General features: G+C 37.5%; 1 protein-coding gene across 1 annotated transcript; it reads left to right on the top strand.

The window, feature by feature from the left end:
* The first annotated feature begins 12,014 nt into the window (after positions 1 to 12,014).
* LOC149199571 (ubiquitin-conjugating enzyme E2 20-like) lies at positions 12,015 to 12,815 on the top strand. Its single transcript, XM_089400622.1, has 4 exons — positions 12,015 to 12,246; positions 12,408 to 12,470; positions 12,560 to 12,619; positions 12,757 to 12,815. Exons 1-4 carry the CDS (start codon positions 12,015 to 12,017, stop codon positions 12,813 to 12,815), a joined length of 414 nt encoding a protein of 137 aa, XP_089256748.1.
* Positions 12,816 to 20,913: the final 8,098 nt, after the last annotated feature.

Below are 20,913 nucleotides of genomic sequence, written 5' to 3'. Positions count from 1 at the left end.
TGCATTTTCCTTTTGTGGTTTGGATAGCCATGATGTTTCGAGATGTTGGAAGAAAATGGCCACATACAGGAAGCAGAAGAAGGAAAAGAAGCAAGCAGCGAAAGGTCCATTGGACAAGGAAAATCATGCTATCAAGAGGATGCACAAGCAGTGCACTTACTGCAATAAGCAAGGACATCTTGCTGCAAAGTGTTGGATACCGAATCCAACAATGCTTCCACCAAAGCTGAAGAAAGTGGAAAGAGATGGCAGAAATGGAAGTGAAGATTCCATGAATGATGTTTTTCAAAATGATTCACATAATGATGCCGATGTGTAGGCAAAGGTAGTACCTTTGAAAGGGATTGGTAAGGAACGGTTAAAGTTCTTATCCGATTAAGATTGCATGTCTATTGATGCATCTACATTATATTTCATTTTAGCTTCAAAAGTACAATGTGCTTAGGTGAAAGTTGAGGGATGAAAGGCATGAATTGCATATGATGCCATGTTGACTTGAAAGAAGTTAACTTGGTCTCCAAATGGAGATAATGATGAAAGTTTCATCTTTTGGAAAAAGAATCCTAATGGTCCTTTTCTACATGCTTGACTTAAAGGGTCATTCGTTTAAAGGCATGTTTTGTGGGCTTGTTATCTAGTCCATCATTTGTATGTAGATATAATACATGGAGGTGTTCACAAGTTGTGAAAACCTGTTTCTTTTGTTGAAGCAGGAGTTAGTCCATCCAGTTGTTGTCTGTATGCCTAATGTTGTTAACAATTGTTGTTGGCAGGGTGTTAAACAGGCACAAATGAAAGTTTTGTGGAGAACATGTACTTCACATTTTTTGAGCCACGTTGGATCAATGATCAAGGCAAAGAAGCTCAAACTACCTTCTATGTCCATTTCAGTAGAAGTTCTGTAGGAAGGCAAGGAGGAAGGCAGTTCTTCTCAAGGAGACTAGTCCATCCAAGAGAAGGGAAGTGGTCAGAAACTTTGGTTAAAAGGCACTGTGCAAAGGCAAGTGTAGGGGAGGCTGAAAGAAGAGGGTGAGTCACTCTCGTTTACTGTTCAAATCAGTATATCAGTCTTTTAGAGACCAAAATTTCTTTTAGTGGGAAGGCATGATCCAAAAATGGATCTTGGATAAACCTCTAAGTCTAAAAGACTTCATGCAAGAGGTAAAAGGTGCCAAATGGCACAAATATTTTGTAAATCATAGGAAAATCAAAATCATAGGCTGCTCTTAGAAATAGTCTCATTGCAGAGATCTCCTCATTCTGAATCTAACGCAACTTGAATGGGCGAAAACGGATCCTGAATGAAGGAGTTATTGTAAAATGAAAATTGCCCAATGTCCTTAGAAAAGGAGGCAATTTCATTAAATTTTGAACTATATTGAAAATTTTGATTTTAGTATAGGCTCACAAGCCAATCCACAGCTAACACGTGGCAGGTCGGAATTGGGCCACATGGCCTTGTTGGATTGATCAAAGAGGAAATATCGCATCGACGAATGCAAAGGAGTGGGGCCGTTACATATATATTATATGCGATGTAATGGAGTGATCGCCGAAATCGGCAGATCGCCATCGGCGAACACCCTGGAGTGGCCATGTTATATATATATATATATATATATATATATATATATATATATATATATATATATATATATGCGATAGTTTGACTGCGATCACTGATATCAGCGGATCGGCGTCGACGATACCAAAGGGGAAGCCAAAGGGCCATTGCGATATGCGATGCGATAGCCGGACCCGACAGGGCTCTAGGCGATAATGGATATATTTTGAAATCCGTAAAATGCCATTTTATATGTATTTTCACATGTTTTAATGCATTGCGAAATACAAAGGGACAAAGGCCTTGCGACATGCGATAGCGACCTACGGGCGGACCCGATAGGAAAATAAAGCACAATTGTGAAAGTTTCAAGTCTGAAAGACTGTGTTTATGCGGATTTTCCTGTGTTTACAATGGCCTCTGTGTAAAACACAGAACGACTGTTTCAGGAGGATTCAAAGCACTGATAAGACCTCTTCCGTTACCAAATAGGTGGCATTCATCCCTGAGGGCGTTTAGCAATGATTGCTAATGCCCAGAGACGAGATTTGAATGAGTTGTGAATGGTTGACAGAGAACCTGAAAGGGAAAACCAAGAGGTAGCGCGATTTGGCTTAAAGGCCTTAGAACAACAGATAACAGGGGCTGCTAAATTGTTGATGGCGGCCGGGTTGTTGAAGCCGAGCACAAGCAGACAGCGCTGAGGTAGCAGTGCAGAAGTAAAGAGATGTTGAGTGATGGTGTGGCCGAGTTGTTATTGAAGATTGTTGTTGGGTTTTTCTATGAAAGTAGAAGCCAAAGAGGCAGCGTAGAAGCCAAGGAGGTAGTGCTGAGACAACGCAGAAGCAAAGAGAGCAGCCTACGGGGTCACTTGGAAACCAAGTGAAAAGCCAAGGGGACTGTTTTTCTGATAGAGAGCTGAAGAGCCGAGAGCCAAAGAGTCAGAGACAAGGGCCAAAACCAAGAGCCAAAGAGCCAGAGTGAGAACCAAGAGCCAGAACCAAGGGCCAGAGAGCCAAGACCCAGAGCTTCAAGAGCTAAGGGATAAAGATGTGTCTGAACCCACTGTTTATGTGTAGAACAATAGGAGTTGAGCTAAAGATCTTGTAAAAATACTTACACCATAATCCCAGAGAGCCAAGTCAAATTGACAAGGGCTCACGGAGACGTAGCCCAAGAGTTGTGGGTGAACTCCAAATTAATATTGTTGTTTATGTGTCCACTTTATTACTGCATTATCTCTGCTGCTTTATTTACTATTATATGCATTTATATATCAGTTTAAGCACATCCAAATATCAACACAACCAACATATTTTAAAGAAAATAATCATCTGAAAACAAATAAAAGCATACATCCATATTTTCAAGCATTTCTTAATTTCGCATTTGTTAATCATTAAAGACGTGGGAAAATTCAAGCTTTGGAAGTGGGAGAGGTTCTTGTAAGCTAGACAAGAAGCCTAAGAGCCCCATTTTCATATCAATGGGGGAGTCCATCTATGGGATCATGGAAGCTTGGGATGGGACTTTCATGCTCTTAGTTTGAACATTTGTGGTTAACCAGGTCGAGTTCTCATGACTCTTCCCGTTTTCAATGTGTGTGTATATATATATATATATATATATATATTTTTGTTTCGTAATATGTTGTGAGTTCTCAGATATTGATACGAATATAAGGCTTTCTAACTAACAGTTATAGCTTGATAAGGTTTTTTTTATAGGTGGTTCCTCACTAGTCTTTTTTTTGACATAACAATGATCTGTCCCTAAGCCATGGGGGATGAGGACCTTCTTGACTATGAGCAGGACATGTCAAACAATCTTTTTATATTGGGCCATCTTCCTATGTTGGGTCTCACATTTCATGGTGATTAAGCTCTTTTCTCGACCGGGGAGACTACTTCTCTCACTCCCTGCTTCATTGAACCATGAAATTTAGGGGATCCTACATTTGGAAACAAGGTGTCTTTTGTTGATGCCACACTCTCCATTGTTGGGATATAGGGTTTGGTATTCATACCTCTATGGAAAACTTTGGTGCTTTCAAAGGCAAGGGTTTAAGTGAGGGTTTTTGTTTCCTCTTCAGTTTCCTCATATTTCTCTCTTCATCATTTTCCCTTGGACCTGCCATCAACAAGTTGTTTCCTGAGGGATCTGGTGTCTTAGGTAGAGGACATAAGGTCTTTCAATAATGGTCCCAAGGTGTTTCCTATAAGTAGGGAAGACATGTTTGCATCAGATGAAGGTATGCCCAAAAAGGAGAAGAGTATAGGCCAAGGTAAAAGGAAGAAAGGAAAAATTTCATAAAACAGTTTGAGGACATGATGATTTCTCTATCCCAGAGTCCAAATGTGGTTATTCAATAGGATAAGGTGTTATGTCAAATTTCAATGGTTGGTAGGATTCATGGATGGAAATTTGGCAGGCCTTTCCTTATGTAATGGGTGAAGTCTATTGTGCACCCTCTTTTAAAAAACCTCATGGCTGTTAGGGTTCTCACAAAAGGATGGGTTCATCTAATATTTCGAGATGAAGAGGATGCCAAACAAGTCATGAGAAGGGTGTTGAAAATTAACTCTTCCCTTGTAGTCTTCAAACCCTGGTCCTTCATCCTCGATGTAAGACATGTGCGAACGAACATAGTTAATTTTTGGGTTATAATTTTGAGCCTCATTACCCATCTATGGAATGAACTTATATTCCATGATATTGGTAATCTTATGGGGGTATACTTGGAGCATGACTCCTCTTATCTCAAAATTGGTGACTTGTCTGTTGCCTAAATCCTAATTATTGTGGAACTCTATGATGGGCTTCCTGATGCAATTAATATGGGTCTTGAGGATACTCCCCTGGAGCTGGACTACAAAGGAGTCCCTTTCAGATATAAGAGATGCCATAAACATGGGAATCTTGCAAAAGACAGTGTGATACCCCTGTACAAGAAGGTGAATATATCAAAAGATTCATCTATGGTTGTTAGTAATGAATAAGGGGTTCAATCACAATAGCTGTGGGTTTCTTCATCTAGTATTAACACTTAAGGTCTCAAGGTAGATGATCAAGATGCTCAACGAATGTCCAAGGTTTCTCAGCCAGATGCGCAACCTTCAATTCCTTCAGGTTTAGAATGTGGATGTAATTTATTGATATCTTTAGAATGCTCTTCAAATCCTTCTTTCGATGATGTATATTTTACTTTTTTGTATTCTCAATCAATTTTTCCTTCAGTATCTGAGGTCTCCTATGTAATCATTTCTTGCAACCCTCCTCATATTTCCTCTCCTCTCCTCGTCATGATTGTATTCCATTATCCAAATTCCTTAGGTGACACATCCTCTCGATCTTCCCCATCTATTTTTTCCTCATCTATGTACATGGAATTCAAATAGTTATCCTACAACCTTTTTTCTTGGCTTTTGGTCCCTCAAAAGAGTGGAGCTTTCTAGGTATTGGGATAAATTTATCTATCCCCTATAAGGGGTTGTAGACAAGGTTGGAAAGATTTTCCATCAAAATCTAAAGAGAAATCCCACACATATCTTACTTCTAGAAATAAATATTCTATAAGAGGGGCCCTTAGAGCTAACCCAATAGATATGGCATCATCTAAATGAAATTATATCCTTCAATTGCAAGGGTATTTCTTGCCCCCCTCTACCCCCAAAAAAAGCATTCAACAGAAAAGTCAAGGCAAATGATCCAAACATTATTTCATCATGGAAACTCTTTGTAGTAGTCTTCAGATCACTCAATGCCTTGAAACATTTTTGAAAGGTTAGATCTTCTCGGTTGTGGAGGCCTTTGGCCAATAGGGGTGGCTTGCAATGGGATGGAAACTTCATCAAGTTCAGGTCTCAAATATCTAGAGCATGGAATATATTAGGGGGATTGAGGTTGTTGAGTGATAAAAGGTGTCTTTTTAACTCCTAATTATCTTCACATTAATTATCAATCTAGGTACGATTTTTTATTTCAAGAGTGTACTCAGTCTGAGGCGGTCATTTACTCAAGAGTAATGTTTCTAAATTGTAGTACAGTGCTTCAAATACAAGAGTAAACGGATGCTTGAAATAAAATCTAATTGCAATGGCAAGAAACTTAATATTCTGAAACTAGATCATTCACTCAAGAAACTACAACAATCATCAGTCAAGGATGCAGTAGTAATAACTCTTTCCTCTGTCAACTGATGCAAATGAAATAAAACAAGATCCTCAATCTAAGAACTTAGATAGTGATAGTCCATGTCCTTTATAGTTGTTGATCTTACACTCCACACCAAAAAAATTAACTCGAAATGACAATTCAATTAATAATGCTGCTAGTAGAAATGGAACAAACACAATTGCTACAATAACATTTAAAAGGCGAAACCAAATCCTTGCATGAAAGAGATAACAACAAAGCCAATTTTAACAGCAAAGCTAATTTACTAGAAACGAACAACAACACTAAATTAATGGAAATGAACAACAAAGCTAAATTAATGGAAATGAACAACAAATCTAAATTAATGGAAATGAACAACAAAACTAAATGAACAGCAATCTGTAATAAACGGCAGAGTACGAAGTTAAAAATGAAGGTTTATAACTAGAATGAATAGCATAACAATTTAAGTTGCAAAGGATAATAATCTTGTTATGATGGAAGAAAATGGCAACACAATTCAATTACAATTTTATGCCATAAAACGATTTCAGGGAAATGTAAAGAAACAGGAAATTGTAAAGCAATGCAATTCAAAGAAATGAAAAGTAAATCAAACCATCACACAACTAGAATTGTAAAGTAATGGTACAAATAGTGAGTGGATCCACCAGGGCCAGACCCTTAGCCACCAGTGAATACCATCGGATTACTTTAGGAGATGTGAAGGAACTGCAACTGTTTTTATATATTCATCATTGCATAATCGTTACAACAAGTTCATGCTCTGCTTCAACAACGAGAGTCGATGATCAAAGTTACAATTTCAATAGTAATTCTCCCATTCCTCCTATCCTATCCCATCTATCTCTAATCTAATGATCCATCTAATTCTCTCTTTAATCATCCATCATGAATCCCCTTCTTTGATTTCTATTCTCATTTAAATACACAAAGAGAAAAAAGAAGTTACAACCGTGATGATTACAAAATGATTTCTATTACAAAATTGGATTGTTCACAACAAATTGATAAACAAGATCATATTTGAAATATCTTCTCTTCAATCATTCAAGAGGAACAGGTCGAATTTGGCATTGTAACTGGGATAATTTGGAAAACGGCCACAACAACGAATTTGAGAAAAATGTCTTTAGAGAGCCTTTTGTTTCTCTTATTATGGACTGAATTTGGGAAAACTGCTCATGGAAATACTAATTTGGTCCGTTCTAAACAAAACCCATGTTTCGGATTTTCCAGATTCTTCTCCATTTTCCCGAACCGTTTAATAAAAATTTTTCACTTCTTATTCCAGCGAATCTCTGAGTTGGCACATTTAATGATGAGTTGGAGATCAAATGAAAAATATCGTGGAGGCTAAAATGGTGAGTGATGTTACAACCAATTTATTGATAAACCATCATTGGTAAAAACATGCATAATAATCAATTTATTAAAAATAAAGGAGAAGAAATAATATTTATCCATAAGAGCATAAATAATTATAAAATGGAATTATATCATAAATCATGATAAATGACATGGTAAAGAAGAGTAGAAATAGATTAAATAGGTGTTAAAAAGTGATAATAATAATGACATATTAACGGTTCAACAAAGGTCTTTTCTTTGGTCATAGGAAAAGCACTTACAATGATTAACATATATCGCCCATCCCAAAAACGCATTGATTTATGGGAGAATCTTCTCAATAGATCATTCCTTTAGTTAAATAATGTCATCATTGGTGGTGATCCAAATTTCTCTTTGGTTTTGTCTGAATCCTAGGGCCCTCGAGCCACACCGAATCCATTAGAGGATTTATTCATGATTAGGTTGGGCCATTATAAGTTGGTGGATGTGGAGTCTACCAAATTATCCCTTACTGGGAGGAACTATCACTCTAGTTATGATTGGGTTTCAAATAAAATTGATATAGTCCTCCTTGATGAAGGACTCCAACGTTCGCTTCCTATGATCAAACAATAGATTGGTAAGGGATGCATATTAGTCCACTCCCCCATTTTCTTGGACATAAGAGGGGCCCCTAAGAAACTCTCCAACCCTTTTAAGATGAATTCAACATGGTTAAAGGAGGAGGAGTTCTTATTCCTAGTAAAATCCCATTAGATCCCTTTCTCCCCCCACTCATACGCTCTGTCAACAACAAAATTCAAAGCTAACCTTAAAGTGATCAAACAAAAGACAAAGGATTGGGAAAGAAGGAAGAAATTGTAGGATCTCCAGGAATTGGAGGAGTTAGAAAGGAAACTCATGTTTATCTCTTCTTTAGAAGGGGAAGGTTTCTCTTCCCAGGAGTCTAGTGGGATCCAAAGGAACTTCAAAAAAAGATGGATTGACCTTCTTACATTGAGGGAGGAGGAATGATGCCTTAAAAATAAAGCCACTTGGTTAAAAAGTGGTGATGAAATTATGAAAAATTTTCACGCTTATGCTAAAGGTTGGAAAATGGTGCACACTATCTGGAGTCTGTTGGAAGAAAATGGTTATGAGGTTTCATCTTTTATCGGGCTGAAAAACTTGGGTAAGTGACACTTTGAGGATCTTCTTAGAGATCCTATGGAAGCATCAATTTCCAAAGTAATACATTTGGCATAATTATTTCCTAGAATGGTGGATGAGGGAGAGAGTGGGGGAATAATGGAGGAGGCTTTTTGAAGGAGTTCCAAACGGTGCTACATAGTTTCCAAAGAGATAAAAGCTATGGGCTAGATAATTAGGGTGTTGATTTTTTCCTAGAGCTCTTTGAAACTTTGGGACTTGATCTATTAGGGGTTGTCAAATAATCCATGAAGGAGGGATGGATCTATCCAACTTCTAATTCAACATTCATTGCTCTTATCCCTAAAACTAGTCATCCTCTCTCCTTCTCAGACTTTAGGCCTATATCCCTATGTAATTCCATTTACAATATTATTGTGACCAAGATTAAGCCTATTCTCTCTAGATTCATCTCCCTAGAGAAGTTCACCTTCTTGGAGGGGCGACAAATCCATGAAGCTATTGGGGTGGCCCAAGAAGTTATATGTAATATAAAAACTCAAAACCTAAAAGGGGTTGATATCAAAATTGATTTATCTAAGGCATATGATCAAGTAAACTGGATATTTATCAGACTCCTTCTTACCCATCTGGGTTTTAACCTTGATTTTATAAATTGGGTCATGAGCTGCATTCAATCAGTCTCTTTTGCAGTCCTCATAAATCGTTCAACCTCTGCCTTTTTCTACGCACAAAGAGGGTTGTGCCATAATTGAAGGCTTAAGTCATCTCCTATTTGATGCTAAGAGGTGTGGGGTTTTCCATGGTTCTCTCATTGCTAGGAATATGACAATCATCCATCTCCGTATTGTTGATGATATTCTTATTTTGTGTAATAGTGAGGTCAAGGAGCTATTAATGATTGTTGAGATCTTATCTCCTTTTGGGCGTTCCATTGGGATGGCTATCAATTATAAAAAAACATACTATATCACACCAATATTTAACTATTGCAGAGATTCGTCATATATCGTAGCTTTTCCCGTATGAATTAAAGAAATTGGAGTAGGGCTTGAAATATTTGGGGTTTTAGCTGAAACTAAATCTTTATAGCAAAGCGGACTAGACTTTCCTCATTGCAAATGTGGAAAAAAATCTGACCTATTGGTGCCATCATTGTATATCTAGAGCATGTCATCTAGTTCTCATTAAATCTATTTTAGAATCCATACCGATATACTGGGCTTCTTTAGCTTGGATCCCCAAATGCATCTTGGAAAAAATCAGGATCTTATGCTTGTCTTTCCTTTGGGAAGGGGAAAAATAATCAAAGATGCTATCATGGGTCAAATGGGACTACATTGTTAAACCAAAAAGCTTGGGGGACTGGGGCTCAAAGAACTTATTTCATTTCTCATAAGTGTTGTCTACAAAATGTGGTTGGTGTTTGATCTCAACGCAAAGTATATGGATGTTGGTGGTCATACATAAGTACATTACTCCTAGTTCTTTAGAAGAATGGTTAAGAAGTCCAGACAAACCTAGATCACATATATCTACAATACAGAGGGAAGTTCTTCATTCTTTTGATATCATTGGTATTGGTCTGGCATGATAGATTGGTTGAGGTGCTAGGGTTCAAATCAACCATGATCCATGGCCCAGTAGTTGCATGAGTGACCTGTTATCCCTGCCCCCAGCCCCCTTAATCTAATATGCTCATAGACAAAGGTTACAACAAACTTGCTTATATTGATAACCAAGATCTTACAACTAATTGGTAGTAGGGTTGGAAATATGTTGAGGAGCTTGGCTTAGAGGGGGAATTTCAAGCCTCATGGTAGGAGTACTTACAAGATTTATCTAAAGATCACATAAGATTGATTGATTGACCTGATGAATTTATTCAGTGTGTTTCCCTTATTGGAAACAAAACTCCAAATATGGGATTCATTTTCCTTGTGGTGAATAGAGTGAATGTGGAGGAAAAATGGTGGTGGAAGGTTATTTGTAAAGAAAAATGGCCCCCTAAATCAAAATTATTCATGTGGTGTCTTATGATGAAGAAGGCTCCCACTTGATAATTTCTTTAGGGAAGATTCATGTGTGGGTCCAGTTATTGTTCGTTATGTCAAAATAGTGGGGAAAGTGTTGTTCATCTGTTTATGGCCTGTCCTTTCTATCAACAGGCATGGAAGGCTTGTAGTACTGCTTTGAGTCACTTTATTCCTGGGGAAGGGGAGGATCTCGATGTTTCCTAGCAATATTGGTGTGCCAACCCAACTTGTTGTCCTTTCATAGATATTCCCCTCATTGTTTGTTGGGGGTTAACGTTGGCTAGGAATAGGGAATTTTTTCAGGACAAGACTTTGGTTCCTATGCACATTGCAGATGAGATGTTAGCCCTTTTGAGTCTTTACCCATAGGAAAAAGGGAAAAGAATCATGCAACAAACCGCTTGTCAAAAGATGGTCTCATTTTGGAAAATGATCTTTGCGCTATAATTGAACATGTAAATGATAAATCATATGAGCTATTTCATTGTCCTTTCAGGGATCCCATCCTGGAGCCCGATGCTACATGATACTAGTTTTGCACATGGATCCTCATCGATATATTTTTAAAATAGTTTTTGGATTTCCTCACAACACATTTATAACTAATAGTTTTTAGTTGAACCTTCATGGAAAGCCTTTTATTTTGTAATCATACACTTTTCTATATTCTTTCTTATTATTTTTGTCATCCCTTGCTTCTCACTAGTGTAGAAAAATTTTGGTTTGGGTCAACTACTGTACTTACCCCTTCATTTCTTTTGACTCACATAGATAAAGTGGCTTTTATGCTTGAAATAATTTTTTTGCCAATAACATTTTGTCGATGTAGCTTTCCTTTCCTCGCAGGTTTGTGTAAGGATTAATGCCATAATATTATTATGTATAGTTGTACACACAGGTCTACTATCAGTGCACAGTATCTTACTTGGCAATATTTCATGAATACACTCTTGAAGTGTATATGTAGAATGTAAATTCATCATTTAATTATGAATAAAATTACAGGTATTTTTCTATAGAAAAACCAACCATCCACACAAGTGAATGATGATATGAGGAGATATATGGACAATATTCCCATATTTTTAACATAGCATTAAATTTGTCATTGTAAAACATTTATTATTAACATCCAAAAACATTAGCATGTCCACATCGAAAAGGGAACCTAGGCTCCACAAACTTTGAGTAAATAGTAATTCACCTTTATTTTGAAAAAGTGTGCCACATTTATTAGAATGTGCACATAAGTGGTAAATATACTAATTACTAGCAATTGCTCCTAAAGGATCAAAGGTGCACCAAAGGAAGAGAAATGTGGGAAGATCATCTTGAAAAACAAAATCACTAAATATAAAAACTCTTATTTAAAATTTTAATTTTAATTAGAAATAAAAAATTAAAAGAACTTTGCGGGGTTGGGTTGGGCATACATTGTTTAATTAAAAATAAATAATTAAAATCTACAAAGGCAAATGGATATCACAAATTTGCATGAAGGTGAGAGCATGTACTAGTTTTTGAACCCGTTATTTTCACACCAGGAATGTATTAACCATATATTCTATTGGAAATTGTTTTAAGTCAGTGGAGTATGTAGAATGCATACTAATCTCATGTTTAATTTGCAATTTCCTTGTTTTTCTACTCTATTTTGCTATATTTTGGAGAATTGATTTTATTTTATTGCCAAGAAAAGAACTTTTATTGTGGCATTCTTGTTCGATCTTCAGATGAATGTCCTTCCTAGAATTTCAGCTTTTCCAGAGGCAGATGACATTTTCTCTTGGGTTGGCACCATAAATGGAGGAAAAGATATTGTTTATGAGGGTCTGACATATAAGCTTTCTTTGAGTTTTCCAAAGGATTATCCCTTCAAGCCTCCTCTAGTGAAATTTGAGACACCTTGCTTCCATCCTAATGTTGACAAGTTTGGAAACATATGCTTGGACATTCTTCAGGTAGGTTTTGCTTGTTTCTTGTCTTTTCCTATGGCTACAACTAACCTGCAACTTGCAAGCACATAAAAGAACCAAGTATGCCATAGGAAATATTATACATGTTATGGTATGCTAGGCAATCTATTACCTTGAGTACATTGATTTGTAATGAGAATTGATTACAAGAAAAATGGTCCTCTGCATATGATGTTCGTACTATCCTCCTGTCTATTCAAAGCCTTTTGGGAGGTAAACAAGAGCTTAATCTGGATCAACTTTGTAATTTTATATTCCTCTGGTTTTGTTTTCCAAACTCAACCAACTCTTTTATTGTGTAGAACCAAATAATGAATCTCCTCTTAATACCTTTGCAGCATCCATATGGAGCAATCAAGAAGGTAATGCTTGTGACACTCTTATTAAAATAAATTACAATTCCTAATTGTATGGGAGGATGATTGAATTAATTTGGCTTTTAATAATAGTCTAGAAGTCTTAGTGTAATCCACTGATTACCTAATATAACAATGTGTAGACTTCAAAAAAGCAGTGATGAAACAGTACAAGGATGACGGTGGAGCAACTAGTCAATAATTTCAATTCATGCAGTTTTCAAGATTTAGAGATATTTTTGTCTTTGGTGAAGTCAAATCAAATTGTCTTAGATGGTACTTCCATCTAGTTTAACAATTTTGTAGTGTATAGAAGTAGTGGAGTTTACATAATTATAGTATTTTTTTATTGTAAATATATTGTTTATTAAAATTGAATTTAGGTAGAAAGTATACTTATTTTTTCTCCTAACCAATGGTGAATGTTTCTTGTAAATGTATATATATATATATATATAGAGAGAGAGAGATATATATATATATATAGATATATATATATATCCATTTTGTTCTAGCATGTTGATAGATTGGCCAGTGTTAGCCATGAACATACCATCATATAAATGATAGTGGTTGTTTTATATAAATTTATAAGATTAGTTAGGAATTATATGATGAATAATGGTGCATTTTTTTTGGACAAATGTTTATAGACTATTGGAAAACTTGTATTCATACTTGTAAGTCATGAACATATTATCTCATGAATTCTGGTGGTTGTTTTGAGTGTTGGTAGATGTTTATAATAAATGTATATGATTTCCATTTTCGTAATTTATTGGGTCTTTGACAAGATTGGAAATTTGCGTGTCAAGAATTATTACATGGAAAATTATTTTATACATGAAAGTGATTCCACAGTTGATCATTGTATAACTTTAAGGCACATCATTGAAAAAGTTTGGGAGAAAAAGGAAGAAGTCTTTTGTTGCTTTGTTGATTTCAGAAAAGCATTTGACTCGGTTCCTAGGGATAAGCTTTGGCACAGAATGGAGGAACTTGCGGTTCCTAAACATTTGAGAGAAACTGTGCATAAGATGTATGAAGAGGTGAAAGTCAAAATTAGAACTTCAACAGGAATTTCTGAAAGTTTTAGAAGCAATATCGGGGTCAAGAGAGGTTTCCCACTGTCTCCTACCCTTTTCAGTTTATATATTGACAAGCTTGAAGAGTGGTTAAATTCGCAAGGGGGTGATGGTATCTATTTGGGCAAGTTTGTTATAAGGCTTATTTTGTATGCAGATGACCTTATTCTGATTGCTAAATCGTCTCTTGGTTTGCAAGTGAACTTACTATCCCTTGAGAAATTTTGTAGAAGTGTGGGGATGCAAGTCAATATCAGCAAAACGGAAGTAGTGGTTTTCTCTAAGAAAAGAAAACATAACTAGCATAAGTTATACTTTGAAGGAAACATTCTGGAAGAAGTTGTGGATTACAAATACCTCAGAATTGACTTCAGCAAAAATCTAAGTTGGAATGGTTGTAGAAAGAAAAGAACTTTGGGGGCTTGGAAAGCATTTTATGCTTTTCAAAATAGGTGTAGAGAGGAAGAGTTATGGGACTGGAAAACCACTCATTTGGGCTTCTAGTTATTATGGTGATTCTCTATGGTTGTGAACTATGGGCCAGTAGTACATTCGACATGCAGTGGCAACAAATTGAGAAAATTCAGAAGCGTTTGATTAAAAACAAATTCAAGATTAAAAGTGCAGTTCCTTATGCTATCTTGTTAAGTGAAATTAGGACTGCTCCTATTGAAGCAATTGCTATCGTGCGAGTTATTTAAAAAAAATGAGCAAATGGAAGAGGGTAGATGACCTAAGGTTGTCTTTAATGATAGATTGTGGAGGAGCAAAAAAACTTGGATGTAGCAAAATAACAAATGGTTTAGTAAATGGGGTATTTTCTTGAACGCGTGTCCCATAAACAACAAAGAGATAAAATCTTTTGTTATGGAAAATTTCCAAAAGCGCACTTGGGATAATGAGTTAGGAAGAAAGAAAAAGTATTATATTGAAGTGTTTAATCCCACTCATAGTCAACAACCAAAATCATACATAGAGGCCAATATCTCTTGGAGAGCCAAAAATTTTATTTCTCAGTTAAGGTCTAATTCTCATCAACTCTGTTGTGAAACAGGGCACTGGAAAAGGCCAAAATAAGTGTGGGAGGAAAGAGTATGCATTTTTTGTTCTTCTAGAAAAGTGGAAATAGAAAAACATTTCATTTTAGAATTGAGGCCTTCAAAGACTACAGAGAAATTTATGCAGATATGTCAGCAGCTAGCTCTTGGGATAGTGTATTTAGCGAGGGGTTTGTCGAGAAGCTAGGAGAATTTATTTTGAAGCTTCACAGATAATGGGTCGAATACATCAAGCAGATGAAGAAGCAACCTGTCCCATAGGATATCTTTAGCCTCGTGGATGTTAAAATAATTTCTCTCTTTCTTTCTTATTTCTAAACATTTATTACATGGAAACTTTTCTTGATAGGTTGTAATTAATGCTTCAAAGTTCAAACTATTGAATGATATTTTTTTGGTATATTATTGAGCTAAAAGAATATCTTATTAGTTCACTAGAGATCCGACTTCACCAAAAAGAAACCCATGTTGGCCGCTCTTCTTTCCATCAATGGAATCCCTACAATAGACTGAAGAATTCAAAGCCATTTGCTTGTCACAGAACATAGAAAATTTCTGATGTAACCAGGCTACGAGTTCTTAAAAGTAAATATATGCGTAAGAATGTGGGCAATAGAGCTCTGCAATGAAATTGTTTTTCATAGGTATAAGAGGAAAAACAAATGTTGAATGTCTATGCATTTTTTATGACAATGAAACACAATTGCAATAATCAAACAAACGAATCGTCAAGTTCCTCAGGCTTAATCCTGGAGAACCCCAGTCCTCTCATTACCCGATTAGCAATGGCGCTCATCCTCCCCCAAATTTTCTCCTGCAACTTATTATTATTATTATTACCAACAATCCCCTTGCACTTCAAATCAACGACCTCCACTACTGACAGTCCAGTTTTCAGTCACCTGCGTCACTCAATCTCCAGTTTTCAGTGGTCTATGTTGCTCAATCTCAATCTCCAGTTGTCCATTCTTTCCGTATTTTTGTTTTTTCACAGTCAAGAAAATAGGCAGAGTCGCTATAAAAAAGCCTCTTAATCTCTTTAAAAGAAGGGCTCGAGATACCTATTAACTATATTTTTAGAGAAGAAGATCATAAAAATGTATTATTATGATATAGGGATAGTGAGCTCTCACGCATGCTCATATGAAGACCAAGTGATCATAACCCTTTTGAAACCAAGGAGAGGACTTACCCTTGACACCTCTAATGTGTGGAGGATCATCTAGATCATTGATCAAAGTATATTGGTGTATTTCATTATTTACAATTGATAAGTGTTGGGTGTCAGAATTGCACTTAAGAAAACTCCTCAACACTCAATTGTCAACCTAAGGGTTTCATAAACTTCGAGATGAAGCACAAGTAATGCTAGAAGTGGTATGAACTTTTCCTATTCCTAATCCTACTTCTTAAAGGAAATGCTTTGCAGAATCAGACAGAAAACAATCGTAAAGGCAATTGACACCAAAGCAACTCTAGTGCTGGAATGTAAAAGAACACTTTGCAAGTAAATCAAGTAAAGGAGTTTTCACACAACTGAAACAATCTTAAATGTTGGAATGAAATGCTATGTTCATCTTCAGATAGATGGCTAATAGTCTGACAAGTGGGCCTTTGCAAAGATTTGTTTTCCTCTTGATCTTCCTTCTACACAAACAACATGTTCTTGCACTGTTGCAATTTGCTTACACTAGTGCAGGTATAGTGTCTCTGTGTAAAAGTATATTTTGTAGGTTTTAACCCCATATAGAAATTACCTGCATAAAAATTTTAAAACACAGAAAATAAACAATGCAAGATCATAACACATAAAACACATATACACAGAGATTTTCCCTGAGATCCAAAAATCGGGACCACCAGCTTGATTTTTCATTATGTTCCTTTCAATGTTACAATACATATTTAAACATGCCGAAGCATCTAATACCATGGACTGAAAACCATCGCATCCAAAACCATGCACAAAACCATAGGTAGCTCTGTCACCCCCCTCTGACCCCCCCACTATGCAATTGGTGCAATGAAGGGGGGCCTCCACCCCCCTCTAACCCCCTGGTTAACTACGTGAGCTAGTCATGGAAAGAATATAACACAACCAAACATTCTCCCACTTGTTGTTTTCTTTCCACGGGAGGCCAGAGGAGAGCTTAGTCATTTATCCAGCCTTGCAATGCCCATTATTTCTCTACACCACGAGAACTTCTTAGAGGTCACAGATTTTGTCAATGCATCTGCAGTATTCTTCAAAGTGTCCACCTTTACTAGCAACACCCTTTTTTATTCTATCATATACCTCACAAAGTGATGTAAAAATCAATGTGCTTTGTCTTTGAATGGTAAGCAGGGTTCTTTGCCAAGAAAATTTCACTTTGGCTATCATAGTCTATCCTTATAGCTCCCTGTACTAACCCCATGCTTGAACACAATCTCTGCAACCAAACTGCTTACTTGCTTGCATGAGTCACTGCCATGTATTCTGCCTCTGTAGTTGATAGTTCCACTATAGATCGTTTCTTACTCATCCAACTAACTGCACCTCCAAATAGGTTAAACACATACCCACTTGTAGATATTCTCTGATCTAGATCTCCAGCCCAGTACGCATCAACAAAGCCATGGATATCCAAAACTCTGTCCAATCCCGGTCTTCCTTGGTAGCACAAACCATAATCACTAGTGCCATGAAAATACCTGAAAACCCACTTCACTGTTGTCCAGTCCCCCTTCCTTGGTTTTGACATAAACCTGCTCAATACTCCCACTGCATGTGCAATGTCTGGTCTAGTACATACCATTGCATACATCAGGCTACCGAATGCACTTGCATATGGAACACGGGACATGTACTCTTCCTCTTCTTGTGTCTTGGGACACTGTTCAACAGATAACTTCACACCTATAGGAATAGGAACCTTCACTAGTTTACTATCCTACATATTAAACCTCTGCAATATTGTCTTGACATACTTCCTCTAGTTTAACTAAATCTTCCTCTTTTCCTGATCTCTTTTAATTTCTATGCCCAAAATATAGTTTGCAGCACCAAGATATTTCATGTCGAATTTTGAGGACAATTGGGTCTTCAAATCTTGGATAATTTCTTTGTCATTTCCAACCAGCAACATATCATCCACATACAAGACAAGATAAATAACACGGTCACCAATTAATTTAAAATACACACAGTGATCTACTTTGCTTCTGGTGAAGCTAGGTCCCCATATAAATGTATCAAATATCTGATACCACATCCTTGGTGACTGTTTTAACCCATACAGAGATATATTTAACTTGCATACCAGTTCTTTCTTACCCTTCATCGCAAAGCCTTTAGGTTTCTTCATGTAGTTCTCCTCTTCTATATCCCCGTAAAGAAGTTCTATCTTCACATCCATCTGTTCTACCTCAAAATCAAAAGCAGCGGCAATAGATAAAAGCAATCTAATAGAAGCTACCTTGGCAACATGAGAAAAAATATCACCGAAATCAATTCCCAGCACCTGGGAATAACCTTGATCCAGACTTAAACAGGAACGTAAAAAATTACAGATATAACCATACATGTAGAGATACAACAGAAATAATACTTCATTTCATTACAGTAAAATACTGAAATATGTTTACAAATAGAAATGGAAATAAACTAGCTAGGTCGATGGTAGCTTATCTCTGAGAAGAGATGTGGTGGTTACATGCCTCTGAACTATGTTACAATGAGGCTCGAAGGCCTATTTATTGTTGAGAAACAATGGAAAACCCTAAACATCCAAAAACCTAACCCTAGAATATGAAACACCAAACTATGGGCCCCGTTTGGTAAATTCATACATCAACTTCCGGGGTCGTAACTTTGGCATACGATCTCCAATTGACGTGCAAAATAACTTGTTAGAAAGATCTATTCAAGAACTACAACGTTGGGAATAGAAACATAGGCCCTTGGACCCATCTTTCTCCCGTTTTTCCCCAAAAACGTCGTTTAGGGCCTCAAAACGGCTCTGGAAGTTTAGGACCCAAAAAACTGCTAAAAATAGTAAACTGTGCTATAATTAAGGAAACTGAAAAGCTGAAAGAAACAATGGTGGGGGTACAAGTGGACTTGGCGGGTGGCCACCAATATCCACCTGGATCATTCCTCCCCACTTAGGAAGCAATGGTCCCCATTATGTTGAGTTCCTCCATGAGATGAGGAAACATCTGCTGAATTTGGTCCCTGGTGAGCCACTTGCCCTTGTAAAGGAGTTGGCCTGCTTTGACAACTCGATATAGTTGGATATTCTACTGGAAAGTGTGATTTATCTATGTGTCCATGATCCGATCATTTGCAACTTGTTCCATGCAATCTGGATTTAATTTTTTGGGTGTCAGCTGTTCTGCAATGTCGGATGTGTCTAGTAATGGTGGCAAGTATGGTCGAAGGTGGTCCACATTGAACACTGGGTGCAGGCCAAGGAATAGGGGAATGCTGAGCTCAAATGAATTGTCTCCCACAAGCTTGGTAATGGTGTAAGGACCATATTGGAGTGGTGTGAGTTTTCGATAGGCTCCGGTAAGGCGTTCCTTTTGCAAATGCAACCAGACTTTGTCCCCCACCTGAAACTTGTGTGGCACCCGATGTTGATCATGTTGTTGCTTGTACTTGGCATTTGATTTCTCCAGAATTTTGTGGACCTACTGGCGAATATGTTGGATGTGCTCAATGAAGTTGTTTGCCTTATCTGTTTCAGACTGGACATGAGCTGAATCTACGTGAGTAGCTGCAAATGACATGGCCACATCCATAAGACATAGTGGTTGGAATCCCAAGCCCACCTAAAAAGGGTTGTGGTCAGTTGAGTTGTGGAGAGCCCAATTGTAGTTGTGCTAAACATAGGGGAGGCTCTCATCCCATGTGCGTGGATGCTTTGAGTTGTACATGTGTAGAATGTGTATGATCATCCTATTGACAACCTCTATCTGACCATCAGTTTGAGGATGGAGGGTTGTGGACTTAGTGAGTTTGGTGTCTAGCATCGACTAGAGACTGGACCAAAATGTACTGAGGAACCTATTGTCCTGATCTGAGATGATAGATTGTGGAATCCAAAAGTGTACCCACACACGTTCAAAGAAGAGTTTAGTAGTGGCTTCTGTTGTGATATTCTTCTTGCAGGCCACCATAATGGACATATTCAAGAACCTATGGATGACCACAAAAACACAGTCATTTCTATGCTTAGTAGAAGGAAGGCCCAACATGTAATCCATGGAGATGGATTCCCAAGGTCGACTAGGGGTAGGCAACGAGGTATAGAGGCCTTGCTTCTTTATGGTCATTTTGGCAATGGCGTAGGTAGTACATGATCTTATGTACTTCCCGACATCCTATCGAAGATTCAGCCAATAGCATTACTTCTGTAGTACTATGACCGTTTTCTCGATCCCGAAATGCCCAGCAACCCAAATGTAGTGTGCTTCCCAAATCATCTTAGCATGCTCACTTGAAGGAACACAAAGGTGACCCAGGTGGCATAACAGGGCATCCTAGAGGTGAAAATCTGGAACATGTTGACCCTCCAAGAGTGTCTGGCATGTGTAGCCGAATTTTGGGTCGCTTTTGTAGAGAAGTAGACAATCAGAAGTCTCGTGCCCATAAGAGTTGAGCACGGTGGTTAACGCGATGATCAGTGGTCGATTGAGGAAATCTGCAACATTATGGTGCTGCCCTTCTTATACTTGATACTCAAATGGAATTGTTGCAGGTATGTGGACCACTTCTGATGGCAATCATTCTACAATTTTCCTTGGGTCTATATGAACTACAGGGGTTGGTGGTCTGTTTGGATGACCATTTCCTTCCCCAAAATGTAATGCTTCCATCGTCGGCAGGCCTACATAATGGAATACATCTCTTTGTCATAAGTGGGATACTTCTAGACTGTGTCTAAAAGTGTCTCACTATGATATGCCACTGGATTCCCATGTTGAGTAAGGACTGCCCCAATAGCATTGTCAGAGGCATCTGTCTTGACCTCAAATGGCTGTAGCAAGCTTGGTAATGTGAGCACTGGTGCCGAGAAGAGGCGATATTTCAACTCTGTGAATGCCTCTGTTGAGATTCAGACCAAAAGAAGTTTTCTTTCACTCCTCCCTTGGTGACTTGACTCAAGGGCCA

The sequence above is a fragment of the Pinus tabuliformis genome, chromosome 2_1, assembly GCF_031772625.1.
Source record: "Pinus tabuliformis cultivar Carrire ecotype Pingquan chromosome 2_1, CPIR1, whole genome shotgun sequence".
Taxonomy (NCBI): domain Eukaryota; kingdom Viridiplantae; phylum Streptophyta; class Pinopsida; order Pinales; family Pinaceae; genus Pinus; species Pinus tabuliformis.
Note: the sequence above shows the minus strand (reverse complement) of the source record. Positions and strands in the feature narration are given on the sequence as shown.